The sequence below is a fragment of the Pseudorasbora parva genome, chromosome 16 (genome assembly GCF_024679245.1).
Source record: "Pseudorasbora parva isolate DD20220531a chromosome 16, ASM2467924v1, whole genome shotgun sequence".
NCBI lineage: Eukaryota > Metazoa > Chordata > Actinopteri > Cypriniformes > Gobionidae > Pseudorasbora > Pseudorasbora parva.
The window spans coordinates 21,559,370-21,578,587 of record NC_090187.1 but is presented as its reverse complement, the minus strand read 5'-3'; the positions used below and the strand labels follow the sequence as shown (position 1 = coordinate 21,578,587).

The window sequence follows — 19,218 nt, the reverse complement described above, 5'->3', positions numbered from 1 at the left end:
CAGTCTGTTGGACTTGATTTCCCATCATGCATCAGTGTCCTGCAGCCATCATCATCCTGTTGTTGTCGTTGTTGTTGTTGCTTGCATGTGGACATCAGTGCATTTGTTAAAATCATTGTGAGGGGACACATTAAATGGGATTTCATTGTTGAAAATAAGATTTTTTTTATTCCTTTTAAAGGTGAAGTGTGTAAAATAATAATAATAATAATAATAATAATAATAATAATAATAATAATAATAATTCCACCACCAGCAGAGTGGGGGCAAAAAACATTGGCTCAACTAATGGTTTTACTTTTGGACGGGAATATCTGTTTGTCCGACCAAATTAGCAGATTGAAGGATTGTTTGAAACTAAATTATATACAATCAAACCCATATATTCAGACACCTTAAACATTTTCTCACATTTTCACAGTTTATTTGCTATAGTTTAGAAAATGGTAATAAAATATGACAAGAACTCAGTTAAACTGTGTCAGAACAAATTCATCTTGATAATGTCAGATAACTTTAATAGAAAGGTATGTAATGGATTTCAATCAGCTGCCTGCTGTTAAATATTTAACTACACAATTAGATAGTACCAATTTAGGTCAACCAATTATCAAGCAATTCTTAATTGAGTTCAGTCTGTGGTGTAAAAGGTCACATTAGCATTAAAAGAAAAACTCTTAAGCAAAACATGGTCAGGTCAAAGTGTGAATCATTTTGGTCCCACATTTTTATCAATTTTACTATGAAGAATTTGTAGGTATAATTTGTCAGTTGACTTTTATTTTGCTATCCTCACTTACATAAATGAACTATAGGGTCCTGCACCCACTAGTAAAAAATTATATCTGGTGTGTGAATAATTTTTGCTTTGACTGTATGTGCATTATAGTATACTATAAATATTTATATAATGTAGTCAAATGAATTGCTTTTCACAGTACTTTGTATCAGAGCAACTTTACAGAAATGCATTGTTAATATCTATTAATTAATATTATGTATAAGTTTCTAGTAATACATATTAAGTCATTTATACTTATATTAATTCTGTGGTATGTATTGCATTAATTTAATGTTTTCTTTGGTAATTAAACCAATAACCTTGGCATTGCTAGCACTGCGATTCTATTTGAGCTTCAGGAATTTAGGTTTATTTACACACGTCACCTTTAGAATAAGATTGATGTACATTGCATCACTGAAACATTTGACTCTGATTGGTCAGTCTGTGTTTTCTGTGCTCAGGTATTTTTGCCAGTATGATTGTTGTCTCAGGCATCATATTTCCTAAACTGTGCTAGTTTCAGTGTCTTGTGTCTCTGTTGACTATTTTTTTTTTAATAATACATTAATATTTATTCAGGATAATGGATAATGTAGTTTCAGTCAATCCTTAGTAACTTAAATACAGGTAGACTTCAGGGAAAAATGCTACAAAAGTGGCTTTTGCACTATTTTGCTTGTCAAATCCTAAGTGTCAGCTGTTGAAAGACCCTGACACAGCTAATACTCTCTTTAGGATTGACCAACGAAGCAAACATACACACAGACACAATATTTTCCATTATAGAGACATGCAGAAAGCATCAAAGATGCACACATTCCATCACACTCTCCCAGACAGCATCTGTCTGTGAGTTTGAAGCAGAGGCACATGGGATTGATTAGGCCTTTGTGAGCGGTTCTGATCCAGATGGAGCCCCTGCAGACTGTCATGTTTCCCAGCAGACTCGGGCAGCCCAGCATGCCTCAAACACATACGCCACATCTGCTTAAGGTCACGCAAAGAGGAAAAACAGGAAGAAGCAAAAAAAAAAAAAAAAGCATCTCAACGGGAGAGAGATGTTTAGATGCATTTTCCCCCCTTTTAAGAAACCCTTTTGTCAACCATGACAAGTGTTGACATCGGATTGAAGTGAAGATGCTTGTGTTAAAGTGCTGTGATTGAATTTATATTGATCAGTGTGCTGTCAGACTCAAATATTCACAAATGCATGGGTGCATCGTCAGCAATACTGCCAGATAGGGTCAATATATGCCACTCATTCCATATGATTCTAAACCAGCAGAAGCATTACAAACATTTGCACATGATGGCAAAAGATGGAGAAAGTTACCTTTTTTTAAGATTATGAAAACAATTAGTTTGGTAACACTTTACAATACGGGTGCACTAATATGCATTCATTCATGCTTAACTAATGCACAGATCAATCAATCAATCAATCAACTTTATTTATATAGCGCTTTTACAATCACGATTGTGTCAAAGCAGCTTCACAGTGTCAAACAGGATAGTATTGCGACAAAATTAGATTTGGCTGTACAGTCGTACTGGAGAAAACAGTAATGTTATTAGCTTATTTTAATTTATCATATAGCGACAATGTTGGCAGATCAGTATTATAGTTTATAGAATTAAATAAGACCTAATTCATACATTTTATTTGTATAATAAGTTTAATAACTTAGATCATAATTTTAGTGTCCCCAACTGAGCAAGCCAAGCCAAAGGCGACAGTGGCAAGGAACCAAAACTCCATCAGGGCGTGATGGAGAAAAATAAACCTTGGGAGAAACCAGACTCAGTCGGGCTGCCAGTTCTCCTCTGGCCTTTCAACACACCGTGTAAGATTATTATTCTGGCAACCTTACAGGTCGGAAATCATATTAGATTGGAATATTCAAAATTTCATGGTATCACGGAAGAGACAGATTTATTTAGGATGGGGCATCGATTACACAAGAGTATGAATACAAGAAGATCGGAATTATTGCGCCGAAGACGGGTTTTGAGCATGTCGTGCCAGTGAGGCAAATTCAGAGGAGACACCATTTGACACGGCTCAGCAGACACTCCAGGATGCGTTGGTCATGTCCAGGCAGGTCCACCATCCGATCCAGACAGGGCCCAGATCCGGGATAAACCTCGGGATAAAAAGAGAGACTAACATATCATGAGTAACAGATAATCATGAGTTAATGCATTACTAATGGTGAACTAACCCATTTATTAATGATTACTGCATCAGCAACTAATGAAGATTCTACATGATTAATATATATAGTAATCATTAAATTGTTATTAGTTAAATGTGTCATAATGTATTAATTCCTTAATAAAATATTATATTATTAACTAATAATGTAAATTAATGTGTTAATTACCACAACGGGTCAAAGCCATGCATTTCAACTTCCAGTGGTCTGCTTTAATTAATCATTAGCTAATGATTTATAAAGGTGTCATTATGTTATGACTTTACTTTGGGGCACATAAATATAAAACCGATAACCACAATTACATATTACTTAATCAATTAGTTAATAGTCATGTGCCCTAACAAGTAAAGTAATAACATAATGACACCTTTGTAAATCTTTAGCTATTGATCTATTAATCATACAGAGAAACTTCTTTAGTTGCTGATGCAGAAATCATTAATAAATAGGTTAGTTCACAATTAGTAATACATTAACTCATGATTATCTGTACATTAGTTAAGCATCAATTGCCTCACTGGCACATCATCCTCAATAAACCCCTTTCCGGCACAATAACTATGATCTTTTAAGTATTCATATTCTTGTGTAATCGACACGACATCCTAAATGAACCCATCTCTTGCGTAATACACAAAATTTTGAATATTCCGATCTAATATGATTTATGACTTGCAGGGTTGGCAGAATAATACTTACACACAGTTTAATAATACACTGTTAAACCTTACCAGGTTTTTTATAAGTAAAATACTGGCAACACTGTTGCCAGCTAGTTACTGTAAAGACTAACTGGCAGCAGTGTTGCCAGTATAATACTGTGTCTATACCAATACAGTGACTAACTGGCAGCAGTGTTGCCAGTATAATACTGTGTCTATACCAATACAGTGACTAACTGGCAGCAGTGTTGCCAGTATAATACTGTGTCTATACCAATACAGTGACTAACTGGCAGCAGTGTTGCCAGTATAATACTGTGTCTATACCAATACAGTGACTAACTGGCAACAGTGTTGCCAGTTTTATACCGTAAATCAGTCATTACAGTTGATAACTGGCAGCAGTGGTTTCAGTTAATTACTGTACTTCATATACATTTAAATAATTTATAATTCAGTACTCATTGTGGTACTCTTAAACTTATGAAGCATTCTGTCATGTTACTTTAATACAAAAATATAAAGAACATTAAAATCTTTACAAAAATTGACTTTATTATTTAGATGTTTATCTATTGCCTAACATAACATAATTACAAAAAAAACAAGTGAAAATAATAATAATTTGCTTCTTCATAACAATAGTATAACAAACATAATATGAAAACACAAATATTTTCAAGACATGTCAAATCCTGCCTCCAACCAAATAAAAATTAACTTGGATGCAACACCCAAATCTACATCTCAGGCACTAATGACCCTCAGGTTATTTATGTTAACACAAATTAATTGACCTTCTTATATCTGTAGAAGTAAAACATTAACAAAGTTCCTTTCAGTTAGTTGTATGTGTTCTCTCAAATTCAGTGAGCCGCTGCAAAAATGTATGTACATGTGGATTTATGTTTTGAATCTTTCTTAGATGACACAGTTTTTACAGCTAGTTCCAACTGTTGAAGCACACTTTGTCCCCTCTGGATTAATCCTCACTAAAAACCTGTTGAGTGAATCAGACAACAGCTATTTCAGAAATGGAGTAACAAATCAAACAGTTCAGAAAAAACATACTACGAAACAATATAAATAAAAATAAACTGCACAACTGTGGCAAACTCATGTTACATGATTGCACATGTAATAATAATAATAATAATAACTTTATTTTATATAGCGCTTTTAAAAGTAAATTCTCAGAGCACTTCACATTTGTAAAATCAAGACAGATAAAACAGGGATGGTAAACACAATATTAAAAAATAAATAAAATAATAATAATAAATAATAATAATTATAAAAATAAAAAATAAAAAAAAAAGACATAGCAAACTCATAAAATACATCTCTTAACCAACCACAGGAAATCCCCTTTCACCCAAATGCTTCCTTAAAATAATACGTTTTGAGTAACGATTTAAACATATTCAAGGATGGTGCATTTCTAATGTTGGCAGGCAGATAATTCCATAATTTAGGGGCAACTGCAGAGAACGCCCTATCACCCATTTTTTTTTTGGTGCGTTACCGGAACAACTAAAAGACCAGCGTCGGCCGAGCGTAGATTACGTGTCGGAATGTAAGGTGTTAAAAGCTCAGAAAGATATTGTGGAGCAAGTCCATTTAATGCCTTGTATGTCAGCATAAGGATCTTAAAATCAACACGAAACTTCACCGGTAGCCAGTGCAAGGTCTCTAAAATAGGTTTTATATGATCTCTATGTCTTGTCCTAGTCAGAATACGTGCAGCAGAATTTTGTACCCATTGAAGCTTGTGCAAAATAGATTTCGATGCACCTGCTAACAAGGCATTACAGTAATCAATTCTGGAGAAAACCAGAGTATTTATTAATTTTTCAGCTACAGGAAAAGACAGCATGGACCGTAATCTGGATATATTTCTGAGATGGAAGAAAGAAACTTTAACAGTATTACGTACATGAAGTTCAAATGTTAGATTAGAATCGAAAATTACTCCCAGATTTTTTAATTTAGATTGGAACTGTATAACAGAGCCATCCACCTGCAAGGCTCCCGGTTTCACTCTGCGTAACTGGTAGGGCGAACCAATAAGCAACACTTCTGTCTTATCACTATTTAGACATAGAAAATTTGCAGACATCCAATTCTTTATATCTGTGATACAGTCAGAAAGATGTGCAGCAGCCAAAGTAACATCAGAATTTGAGTGAATGTATATCTGGGTGTCATCAGCATAAAAATGGAAATCGAGACCAAGAGACCTCAAAAGTTGGCCAAGAGGAAAAATAAAAAGGCTAAAAAGTAAAGGACCTAAAATTGAACCCTGAGGTACACCATATTTTACCAAGCCAACCTCAGATCTGCAGCCACCCAGCACAACAAATTGTTTGCGATCTGAAAAATAAGACTTAAACCAGCTCAGAGCGGAGTCAGATACACCAAAGACAGACTTTAGACGAGAAAGTAAGGTACAATGATCAATAGTGTCAAAAGCGGCACTGAGATCAAGCAAAATCAATATTGATAAGTGTCCAGCATCGGAAGCCATCAATAAGTCATTTGTGACTTTAACTAATGCTGTCTCAGTGCTATGCATTTTACGAAAACCAGATTGAAGAGGTTCAAAAAGGTTATTTTCAGACAGATGAGAGAGCAATTGAGATGCAACAATACGTTCTAAGATTTTAGCCATAAAAGGCAGATTAGAGATGGGACGGAAATTTGTTAAGTTCTCAAAGTCATGGCTATTTGTTTTTGGAACAGGGGTAACAGCGGCAACTTTAAGTGCTGATGGCACAACACCGGAAGACAACGAATCATTTATAATATTCAAAACAGCCGGACATAATGAAGCAAAGCATGACTTAAACAACGTAGATGGTATAGGATCAACAATTGAGGTGGTAGCCTTCATTTTTAGAACCACATTACATAAGGTTTGAGAATCTACTATGGCGAATTCTGAAAGATTATCACCAAAGAATTCTATGTTATTTTGTTTTGGGGTAACAATTGTATTTGTAGCAATAATCTGATCTCTTATCCCCTCTGTCTTATTGGCAAAAAACACAAGGAACCTGTTACATAATTGAACAGAAGCAGAAACAGTGGAAATATTATTTCTGTTTAAAAGAGTATTGATTGAATTAAACAATTTTTTTGGGTTATCTTGATTACTTAAAATTATTTGGGAAAAGTAAGTAGACCTTGTCGATGCCATTTCAGTCCTATATTCACCCAAGCTTTCTTTCCAAGCCTGATGATACACTGTTAAACCAGTATAGCGCCATCTGCGCTCCATTTTGCGACACTGAGTTTTCATTGCGCGCAGATCATTATTATACCATGGGGCAGATCGTTTAAAAGAGACAGCACGTGACTTCAGGGGAGCAAAAGTATCCAGGCCGGATGAAAGAATTGTATGCAGCTTTTTTACTTTGTCATCCAATGCATCAGATGGTATAATACAGCTAGTACCAGAATTAATAAAGTCTGAGAAGTCAGTGGGCACGATGGATCTCCACTTGCGGTAATGAATAATACGAGAAGTAGGAGAAGGTATAACAGGAAGCTCCAATTTGAATAGTATGGCTAAGTGATCAGATAGCCCAAAATCAGATACTGACAATTGAGACACAAATATACCATTTTGAATCACGAGATCTAATATGTGGCCTCTGTTGTGCGTCGGACAGTCCACCACTTGGTGTAGCTCAAAGCACTCTAATAAAGATGTAAAGTCTCTCATTGCTGAAGTGTCTTTTTTGTCCATGTGAATATTAAAATCACCAAGTATTAGAATTCTCTGAAATTTTAAAACCAACACAGAAAGTAGTTCAGCAAAGTCAGATGTAAATTCTTTGTTACCCTTGGGAGGCCTGTACACGGTCACAATGACTGTAGATAAAGCAGCAGAAACACTTAAGGCAAGGCATTCAAATGAGGTGAACGAAGGGATATCCACAGAACATAGTCCAAGAGGCTGTTTAAACAGCACAATGATACCACCTCCTCTACCCGTTGAGCGCGGGAGATCACATAATCCATATCCCTCCGGAGTCAGTTCATTAAAAAGAAGACCATCAGACTCTTTATGCCAGGTTTCTGTTAAGCAAATGAGATCCCAGTCTTGATCTTTGATTAGGTCAGATACAGTCAAGGCTTTGTTATTAATCGAGCGCACATTTATCAGTGCAGATTTCAACAATCGCACCGGAGCAGCCAAGCCAGATGTAGCCTCCTCACGTATGTCTGTCAAGTGATTAAAATCAGCCCCCGTTGGTCTCCATGGCGACTTCAGCAGTTTACGCTGTGCAATCGGATAAAAAACATTGTTTTGAGTTGAATCTAGGTACCCACACCGAGATGATCGATGTAGGTAACGTTTTAGGCGAAGAATTCCATAGGTATTACAAAGCGAGTGTGGTTCAGTCCCCAAAGCATAATTCCCATTAAGGTCCAGCAGCTGACGAGAAGTGTACCTTAAGACCATGGTAGAGGTGTCCATGCAAATACCAACATCACAATTGTGTAAGTCCTGGGTCACACAGTTGTTGATGACTAATGATCCGCAAACACCCAGAGATAGCAGCAGAAATCCAATAACTCTAACGCGATTCCACATCACGATGGTAAACTTTAAGGAAAACAAAAAGCAAAAATACCCATTTAAACCAAGTAAATTGTCGGGAGAAAGGAGCGGCAGCCAAAACGCGCCAGCGTGCCCGTTCAACCGGAAGTCTAATCCCATGTACCTTTCAATGAGTTCTAATGTGGCACTGGCTGACTCTTGGTATTCAATGGTAAATACATAGAAGACACAATGCAATGAGTGTCACTTTCATCCACTTAGATGAATATAGAAGGCTATCTCGTGAAAATTGATTGATTGATTGATTAATGCATATTAGTGCACCCAGATTGTAAAGTGTTACCATTAGTTTTTCTTTCCAGTAACGTGTGCTACCATTCAAAAGTACAAAAAAAATAATGAGGCTGCATTTACTTGATCATAAATACTGTAAAAGCAGGAACATTTTGCAATATTACAATTAAGTTTTCTTTTGTAATATATTTTAAAATGTTATTTATTCCTGTAATGCAAAGTAGATTTTTTTAGCATCGTTACTCCAGTCTTCAGTGTCACATGATCCTTCAGAAATCATTCTAATATGATGATTTGCTGCTCACGAAACATTTCCTCTTATTATTAATGTTGAAAACAGTTGTGCTGTTAAATATTTCTGTTGTAACCATAATTATTTTTGAAGACTTAGATGAATATTCAAATAAATAGCATTTATTTAAAGAAATAACTCTCTTGAAATTGTATTAGTGTCTTTACTGTCACTTTATCAAGTGAATGTGTCCTTGCTGAATTTAATTATTATTCTGACTGACCTCAAACATTTGAATTGTAGTGTATACTAATTATAGTTATATTAATTATTTTTTGCAGTATGACCAGAAACTTGTATTAAATTAATAAAGATTACTGGTGATTTTAATATTCTTCACACTCTTATTGGAGACTTCTGTCTAAATTAATCCTCGGGTGATATTGTTTTCAGGTGTTTAAGCTCAGAGATAAACAGATGCTTGCAAGAGACAGACAGTTAGTGGATGACAGCTGGAATGATGCTGTGATGGAGGAATAATAGAGACAGACTTAAGATTTGAGAAGACTGTGAGCAAACTAAATGATATACGAGTATATTAGATTTGTTCCACAACAAGCCACAACTCACCTCCTAAAAAGGCAATTATGTAGCATCTCTTTTGTCTGGCTATCACCATACCAAGCTTAAAGGGGGGGTGAAATGCTGTTTCATGCATACTGAGCTTTTTACACTGTTAAAGACTAAGATTCCCATCCTAAACATGGACAAAGTTTCAAACACTAAGTTGGACGTTTGATGGAGTATTTCTGTGTCAAAAATACTCCTTCCGGTTTCTCACAAGTTTCGGAGAGTTTTTTTTCGAGTATGGGTCCGCTTGACGTCAAAAGAGCGGAAGATCCTTGTATGGGCCGTACGGGCTCTTCTCCCGGAAAGGTGCACTCGCGCGTGACTGAGGCGAAAGAGCAAACGCACGCCCATAAACACTGCTCTATGGTGCAGATCCACTCGTCCGTGCAACATTTCTGTCGCGCCGCGCTCCACTTTATTCCTATGGGTGACATCAAAAGACTTTAATGCGCCCACACAGCATTCCAGGAAGGCAGCGCTGGATTTGAACCGATTTGAACGCAGAAATGACGAGAAGCGTCACATCACGCTTCAGTCGCGTCGCAAAAGTGGATCTCCACATTCACTCCTGTCTTAGGACTTCACCAAATCAACAAGAAGTGTGTTTTTACAGAGCGTCCCAGCAATAAAGCTTCATGGTCGTGCTTTGGAAGCAGGCGGTGAGTAAAACTGCTTCAAATGTCCATGTTGTTGGCTATCGTCGCGTAAGTAAACATCAGTAAACGACACGATCGTGTATGATGTTAGTTAATTCATCAATGGAGCATGCGATGTATGGTGTGTGTTTAAATACATTTGTTTAGCTGACCAATATGTCAGTTTGTTTATTGAACCACCCCAAACATAAAGCTAAGCTAGGGACGTTCTCACAAAGCGTGCTTCTTCATTCAAACGTTACTCCATTGTTTTTCTATACAGTAGTCTGACTGCAAAATTGTTTTGCTTGCTACTGCTAATGTTTAGTCGCATACAATAGTCCATAAACCAAATCATGTCATAATATACCAGAGTAAACAAACGCAAATGTTGACAGGCCACTAAATACGTTACAGTACATACCACAGAGACGGACGTCCTGCTGTTACTGTTTCTCCTGTTCAATTTATTTCATCCTCCGGATCTGATTCTGGATCATATATGTATTAGTTGAATCTGATTGACAGCCATGGTTTATTAGGGTAACGTTTTCTTTTCCACGCTTGATGATGTCAGCTTTCAGAAGCTCTCGTGCTGTAACTGCGTGCTTGTGATTCTTTAGCTCCGCCCACTCGATATGCTTCCAGCCGCTCGTTTTTTTCCGGAAAGACTCGGTACAGCCTATCTTTCTTTTATAAATATAATAAAACTAAAGACTTTTCGGAGATATGAAAGATGCAATACTACTCTACTCTAGGTACTCAAGATTGACATGAGATTGACGAAAACTGAGTGTTTCATCTAATCCCCCCCCCCCCCCCCACCCACCCTTTAATCTTTTAAGATTGAACATTGGTCTGGGGAGTCTTCTATGTATTTTCTAAAGAGGCGTGATCAATGAGCATAATTCAAATGACTCTGTACGCAATTGGATAGTCCTTTAACCAATCAAGTATATCTTTTTCTTACCACCTTCAGGTTTGACTTTTGTTAACCGACTTTTCCCACTAATTCATGCTGGTTGGTTAATTTGGATGTGAGTTGATTACTCCATTGTGTTCCGATCTGATATCAGAGATGGTGAAATGTTCTCAGCCCTTTTCCTGTATCGGTGCTTTCTAATTTTTGTAATTGTGAACATGAGTTATTACCATGAGTTATTACACTATTACCACTCTGATCTCAAACCTTTGATTCTAATGTGCTTGATGCTGCGTTAACTAGGTGTGAGATGCCATGTTAACGTGTGTGTGTGTGTGTGTGTGTGTGTGTGTGTGTGTATGTGTGTGTGTGTGTGTGTGTGTTTGCGTGTGTTTGCGTGTTTGCATTTCAGAGTCGACAGCTGGAATCGGAGACAGGAACCACCGAAGAACACAGTCTCAACAAAGAGGCGAGGAAATGGGCCACACGTGTGGCCCGCGAACACAAAAACATCATCCATTACAAACGGGTAAGAGGACCTAAATGCTCATTTATACTCAAAAACAACATCTATTACAAAGCTTACACACACTTTGGCATCTGCTGTAAATTGCGAATTCTGTTAAAAATTCTGTTGAGTTGCAAAATAATAATTTTATTACAAATGATTGAGACATAAATCTTACTGTTTCATGATCATGTACGTCACATGAATCCACAAAATTAAAAGAAAAAAAATGTAATTAAAACCTATGTATATTCCCTGGCTTTTTAATATTATTATACTTCTGTCCGACTGTTTGTTTGCTCTGGTTTCACTTTGTTTCTTGTTTTTCTTGTTTATATTTTGTTTCTCTTTACTCTGTTCAGCACTTTGGATAGTTCTGCTATATTTAAATGTGGTATATAAATAAGATTTACTTACTTACTTACTTAATTTACCCCATACTTTACCCCCGTATTATTTTATTTTTTGACAATTCAGGGCATCCATACCCAAATTCTGGAGATTTTACATTTAACCTTTAAAACGCATACCTCAGGTCTTTAGTGTCCCAGGACGTCATTCACTACCCTCCTCCTGATACATTTTTTACAACTAGGCATCAATCTTCTTAGTATTCCTCAACCAATTTGTTATAAACAATATAACAAGAAAAAAATTATAAAAGAATTTGTCTTTTAATTTTTTTTAAATTTGAAAATTGTATAAGGTTGGCAATGTCTGATACACAATGTGACGTTTCACTCATAGTTACCACAGGCAGAAAAAAAAAAAGAATTGGCCATTCAAAACTTAAAATGGCTCATTGATTTACTGCAGCGCAAGTGCTGAACGCAATCAAATATTAATATTACCTGATGGTGGATCTGGTGAAGAAGCCAGAATAATCCAAATATTCACTTTGAAGATGCTGAAAATGCTCGTTTTGAGAATGTTTGAGATTGCGAATATAAGCCATATGCTCATATAAAACATCTGCTTAAACTGAACCCTTCCAAACTCTAAAAAGAAAAATAAATCTGTAATTTCTAATATCAGGCATATTTTTGTGTGTGTGTGTTTTTTTATTGCAGAGATCCAGCTGTGTTAGATATAGATCCGGGCCCGGGTTTGTTTTGCATTCTTCTCATTGGTGATTGTTATTAGATGCAGAACATATTGCAATACAATATTATATAATATTATTTGTATTGCAATATTATTACGTTTAATAATCATGAAAAAAAAGCGATAGAACTACCACAGATCACACTGCTAAATGTTGTGTTTGTATCTTGTCTGATGTTGGATTAGTGGTGGAAAATGTGATCTAATGCTGTGATTTTTTTTTTTTCTCACTTTCTTCTTCTTTTGTTTCTCTTTCTTGAAGAGCCCCTGTGGTGAAAATCAAGTTTTTAATGTTTAGGCTATGTCTATGTGGTGTTTTTTAATATGCTTTCAGACATGTTCAAATTCATAAGTCAACACCATTGCTGTGTATACTATTTTCTCCTTAAAACTCCAGTGAACTCACAACTTTACATTTTACGTCATTCTTTGTACATTATGTAACTATACACATCACAAAATGTAAATAGGAAAATTATGGCATTATTTTGTCACTTATTGAGCAGTAGGCTAGATGGAGTCATTTACCTCCAGTTTTGTGCTAAGCTAGGCTAGCGGTGGGCGCATCAGACAGATTTATGGCACGCATTGAGATGATAATGGTATGTTTGGACTTATCTAACTCTGGGGAATACGGTGAATAAGCTAAAAATAAGCTATTTTATTATTTTTTTTTAAATAAAATTGTCTCAAATTGAAAATTTTCTAGTGACTGATCACATCTAAAAAATGTCAGTTGGCCGAATTGAAAATCTGCAAATTGATACAATTTAATTCACAGATATTCATTCCGCCAACTGAAAAATTTAGATGTGATCAGTCTTTTTTTTTTTTTTTTTTTTACAGTGTAGGCCGACACACTTTGGGGCTGATACAAGGTTATTTATCTATTTATTTTGTCACTGACTGGTCCATCATGCAGCGACAGTGGCCCATTGGTTTGTCTTCTGAATTGACATGAAACAAAGTGAGAAAGACCTCCCCTCCATATTAGGTGCATTTTTCTATACTTTTTTTATTTTTTTATTTGAGCGCATCCTCACAATGCAGCCGCTGACGAACGTACGGTGCTCTATAAAGTGATGAACAGCACTTGGACTTTTGTTTTATACATCTTGTGAAATGGGAACATTACAGGTTCTGTGGTGAATATAGCTGAAAATGGCAATACACACAACTACAAACATGTCACTTTAGCACAACCACAATTTACCCTGCAGCTACTAACAGTGAAGAAATAAGGTGTTTTGGAACTCGTATTTATTAAAAATGTTGCTATTATTACTTACATGTCATTATAATTCAATAAAACGGCTTTAAAGTCTGGATCCCACAAATTAAGGACAAAGCTTTTTTTTTCTTTAAATGTTTTATGAACTTTTTAATAGCTCTAATGACATTTAACTAGCTAAATGTTATTTTAATGAGAACCTCATGAAAGATACATATCATTGCTGTCTTGCATAAATTAGGTGTTTAATCTTGAAAAATGGTTGTTTTTAAAGGGGTAGTTCAACCCAAAAATGTGACCATTTACTCACCCTAATGTCATTCCAAACCTAAATTAATTTATTTCTGTGTAAAATAAAAAATACAATTTAAGTCTGTTTTTTTGTCCATACAATATTCAATGGTAGCCTAACCAAAATGGCTTGGTTGCCAACATTCTTCAAAATATCTTCTTTTGTGTTTCACGGAAGAGAGAGAGTCATACAGGTTTGGAAGGACATGAGATTGAGTAAATGATGACAGCATTTAAAAGAAGTACATTTACTTTACTGCATCCTAGCTCAAAATCATCAGTGCTTTACTGTTGTGCATTTCTGTGTGACAAAAGTGCAATATTAAGTTTGTTATCTGCATAGCAAATAAATAGTTTTATTTATTTGCTTGAATTTAAGGCCCTAACCCCAGCAAAAACATTCATGGGCCGGTTGGGCTGGGTTTGACAGGGTTAAATTTTAGCCCCAGTCCAGCCCTGTTAGTCAGTTAGTGTTAATAGTGTCTGTTCTCTAACTGAACTAAATGATTTTATTACTGTAAAAATAAAAACGACAGTTGGAGGCGTTGCTGTGGTGGGCAAGTGATGTAACCGCTAGGTGTGGGATGGCTTCAGAGTGGCCTAGTAGGGCATCAAACCAAGTGCATTCTGGGAGTTGTTGTCTTTCATCCACATTAGCCAAAAATATATTTTCTGGCTTTTCTCTGTCTAGAAGGCACAAACTTCTTTCTACTACATAAATGGCCCAATTTAAATACATATTCATCTTTCCAGCGGTATCCCTTTAAGTGATACAATTATTGACCACAAAGGGACTTTATGTTAAGTTGCTTACTAATTTAATTGAGCTAATTAATGGTAATTTGTTGTTATGGCAGGCTCTCGAGGAATGTGAAACACTTGGGACTCCGCCCACGGAACAGAGCCGGATCGAGCTGGAATTCCGAATAGAGGAAGCCAAGGAGAATATCCGCAAAGCAGAGGTAGCGTGTGCACACATTCTGTCATCATTTACTCACACTTTCTGAAACATGTATGGCGGTTTTTCTTCTGAGTTACACAAAAGTAGAAGTTTAGGAGGATGTCCATGCTACTTTTGCCCTACAGTGAGAGAGCTTACTGGGGACCATATCCTCACACAAAGCTGTCATGTCACTTGAGAAGACTTAGTGGAATTTGTGAGTTATACTATTTTTTGGGGCTTGACGGCATCCCTCTCTTTTCACTTTTACTGTAAATGTGTATGTTTGCACTAAATAGTTTTGCGCTGAGCATTTATTTGAGTAGCATTTCATTTGTATTTATGAAAGGACAGATAGAGAAAAACATGGTAGAAATACTTAGTAATAATGTCCGAAGCGTCTCCTGCTCTCTTTCTGTAATGAATGCATTTCCTTTTTCAGACAGAGATGCATTATCTCTCTCTCTCTATCGATCTGTTCAGAGACAGGCTGTCAGTCTCTTTGTCTGATCAATGTGTCTTCTCTTCTAAGATGTCCTGCCTTGTCCTTACACGTCTTCTAGCAGCCGTGGCGCCCTCTGCTGGTCCTGTGTGTGACCTCTGTTTCATGTTAAAGCAATAGTTCACCTAAAATGATAATTGTGTCATGATTTCACCCTCATGTGGCTCTTAACCTAAATGACTTCATTAATAACTTCCTTGACAAAGAAATGTACGTGCACTGTCTGCTAGAGATGTCAAAATCAAAAACTGAAAGAACTGAAAAAGAACTGTTTTATGAAATTGTGCTATATTCTAAGTCTTCAGATGTCATATAATAGCTTGAAATTGTAACCTAAAAATGTGTTTTCCAACATCGCTCTAAAATCGATGCATACATACATTCAAACTGCATCACATCAGTTTGATCATTGCCACCAGACAAATTGGTCTTTACATGTCTTGTAACAAATAAAGTGCAAATTCCACATTAGAAAGTCATAAGGGTTTGGAACACTGAGAGTGAGTAAATGATAACACAATTTACATTTTTGCATGAGAGCACTTCATGACAGTTAAGAATGTACTTTAACTTATTCACTAAGAATTTAATAGGCTAAGTGTATGTTGTAGATAAAACAGCATCTTTGTTTTTCCTCTTGAAGTCAAAGCAACTGAAGTCAAATTATCATTAGTTCTTACAGACCATTAAATATTTAATAACCCCATTAAGAAGTAATGGACAAGCACCAACAACACAAGCAGAATAAGGGATGAAACAAAGTTAAGTTTGAAATTGGCACCAGGCAATGCTAGATGAGTCTGTGTTTACTCATCAACAAATATTAAAAGTATAATTACACTTTAATTATTTCCTTTGAAACAGTTTGTCCCCTCAGAATTACATGGAAATGAAAGTCGTACGTTATATTTCCACTCTCAGAAGTAGCTTCCAAAAGCTGTTTGTCATCTGTAAATTGAAACTGATGAGTCTTCAGATAGTTAATTTGCATCTTTGCCTAATAATGAGAAATGCTGAAGTGCATGGACAGCTGTACGGTCCTCTGAGATCAGACGCATCACCTGTCTAATGAGGAGAACTACTCTAGACATTCACTTCTGAGAGCTCAACGGCCTGTGTTTAGATATCGAGCTTCAGTGAAGGGACGTTCACACTCCCAGCAGCTTTTAATGCATCTGTTTTCCCCTGCCTTGTCTTTTTTTAAATGCAGTTTTTTTATGCTTTCCAAAGCTATTTTCACACAACAGTAAAATACACGGCTGCCAGTATTGGTTTAAAGTTACATTCATACACTGTTTGCAACAGCAGCGTTTAATAATCAAACTGACACCCTTACATTTTCAGGACCCAGAATTGCATTTTGAGAGTGAGTTTGGTGAACTACATTTTTTTTTGTATATTTTATATACTATTATAATGTTAATGTTTTGAAAACACTTTTATTTATTTATTTCTATTATTAATTTTATTCTATTCATTTCATTTTAGTTTAAGTTTTAGTAACTTTGTGCTTTTGTCATTCATATTATTTTTTATTTTATTAACTTTTTAATAATTTCAATACTTAAACTTTAACATAATTATATTTATATTTTGTTATTTCAACTCTTTAAATTAACAAAAATATTTTTAATAATTAATAATTCATTCATAAGCTGATGGAATACTACAGTAGTATGTAAAGATGTTATATAATAATAATGCATTTTATTTGTATTCCATATTATATCTAGTATTATTTAAAATTAGATTTTTTTAAATTATAATTAAAAAAAATAAGTTTGAGTAATTTTGTGCTTTTGTCATTTTTATAATTTTTTATATTCCTATTTAGCTTTAATTTATTTATTTCTGTGTTAGTTTTAGTCATTTTAGTACTTTAAATTAATTTATTTCTGTTAATTTCCTAAGCGGCATTTCAAATTTAAAAGTTGATGGTTTTTATCTAATTTCATCTTAAATTTTACGTCAAATTATTTTCAGTTCATTCATAAGTTGCTGCTTGAATACTACAGTATATGTAAGCAGTTGTATAAACAGGGCGATTTATCTATATTTCTCTCTGTTTGTCTGTCTTTTTCAGACGATAAAGCTGAAAGCGGAAGCACGTTTGGATCTTCTGCGGCAGGTGGGCGTTTCTGTGGATACGTGGTTGAAGAGTGCCATGAACCAGGTGATGGAGGAGCTGGAGAACGAGCGGTGGGCGTCGCTACCCACCCTCACTACCCATGACCTCTCTCTCTCGGTGAGTACCCTCTTTATCAAAAATCAAGTCCCTGTGAAATGGTTTAACACATGGCCGTAATCACCATAGACATAATAATTAGATATGGCTAAATTGTCCGCCCCCCCAATATTTGAAATTCTTGCACTTCAGTACGCATCATTCTGTATGTTAGGATGACAAAAAGGATTAAGAGTTACATTCAATCAAATCAATGTAGGCCGGGTTTACGATTCTCTTATGGATCTATTGTTTAATGCCTTTGCGGAGTCTTCATTCCAGTGGAATCACACAGCAAAATGCACGCAAATGTGTCACTGCTCTTAAAAAACAATCATTGATGAACATCTTTGTTTTTTTAATAGTTTTTATTAAAACATTTTATGTAAAAAAAACATGCAGGTGGATTAGAACCCGGAACCTTTGACATGGTTTACAAAAATCCTACCACTAGTGATGGGTCGGTCATGAACGATTTGTGTTGACCGCACATGTACAGCATCCAATAGGTTCTTTACAGGAAACAGAATTAGTTCACGTCTCGAGACAAATTGTAGCTTTTTTTCATTCTTACAATTTATATATATAATTTTTTTTTTTTTTTTTTTTACTTATTTTATGATGGTTCTTTTCCATAACTTTGAATGTGGTAATAAAGAGTTGATAATGCTTTAAACTTTATCCGTGTGATAAAGCAAAGATGCCTACAATAACAACATGCATGCCTTATGCAAAAAACGAACTACTCGAATCCAAGACTTGAGAAATGAGGTAATCATTCTGTATCCAGTACCAGTACTGCATAGCTCAGCTTATTAGAATGTCATGGAATGAATGAATGACTCAGATCGGGAGGTGAGGTAAACTGACTGCATAAGCAATTAATTCATTGTTTCCATTTTTACATAATTTAGCTTGTCCTTGTATTGCATTTTTTTCTTATTTCGCCTTTATATGTAACATTTGAATGTGCCTAGGAATTTGGCTATTAACATGTAACATTTGAATCATATATTCTGCTGAAATGAACGAAATGACTTTAAAAAGATTCAAAGATCCAAGTCAGTAAAATGATCCAAACTTCTCATTACTAGTACCTACCACCAGACCACTAGGGAATCCAAATGCTAAACCTAATGTGAAGAATCTCGAGATTAACAATTTGATACAAATTAATGCAAATATAATTTGCAGATAATCCCAAAATAATTATTTCCCAACTAGAATTAGATCTAGAATTGTCTTCACTGTTTTATTTCATGCTTTTTTTTTTTTATTGGTCCCCCTCCCCCCAATGTTCAAGACATGGTAATGGCCTTGGTTTAACATTAAGATTTTCTCTTCTATGTAATCAGTTTCTAATTTAAAGTTATGGTAGCTGTGGCTTTACAACATAACTGTTATGAATAACACCCCTGGTGTCCAGCAGTTTGTAGTTAGTTGCCAACCTCCCTGACCCGGCCCTTCCTG

General features: G+C 35.5%; 1 protein-coding gene across 2 annotated transcripts in view; it reads left to right on the top strand.

The window, feature by feature from the left end:
• LOC137043654 (F-BAR and double SH3 domains protein 2) overlaps window positions 1–19,218 on the top strand; it is a 141,606-nt gene that overhangs the window by 110,631 nt on the left and 11,757 nt on the right. For both annotated transcript variants that reach the window (XM_067419968.1, XM_067419967.1), the window contains 3 exons: window positions 11,361–11,477; window positions 14,940–15,044; window positions 17,608–17,769. In XM_067419968.1, coding sequence (XP_067276069.1) covers window positions 11,361–11,477; window positions 14,940–15,044; window positions 17,608–17,769 — 384 coding nt within the window. The remainder of the gene's footprint in view (window positions 1–11,360; window positions 11,478–14,939; window positions 15,045–17,607; window positions 17,770–19,218) is intronic.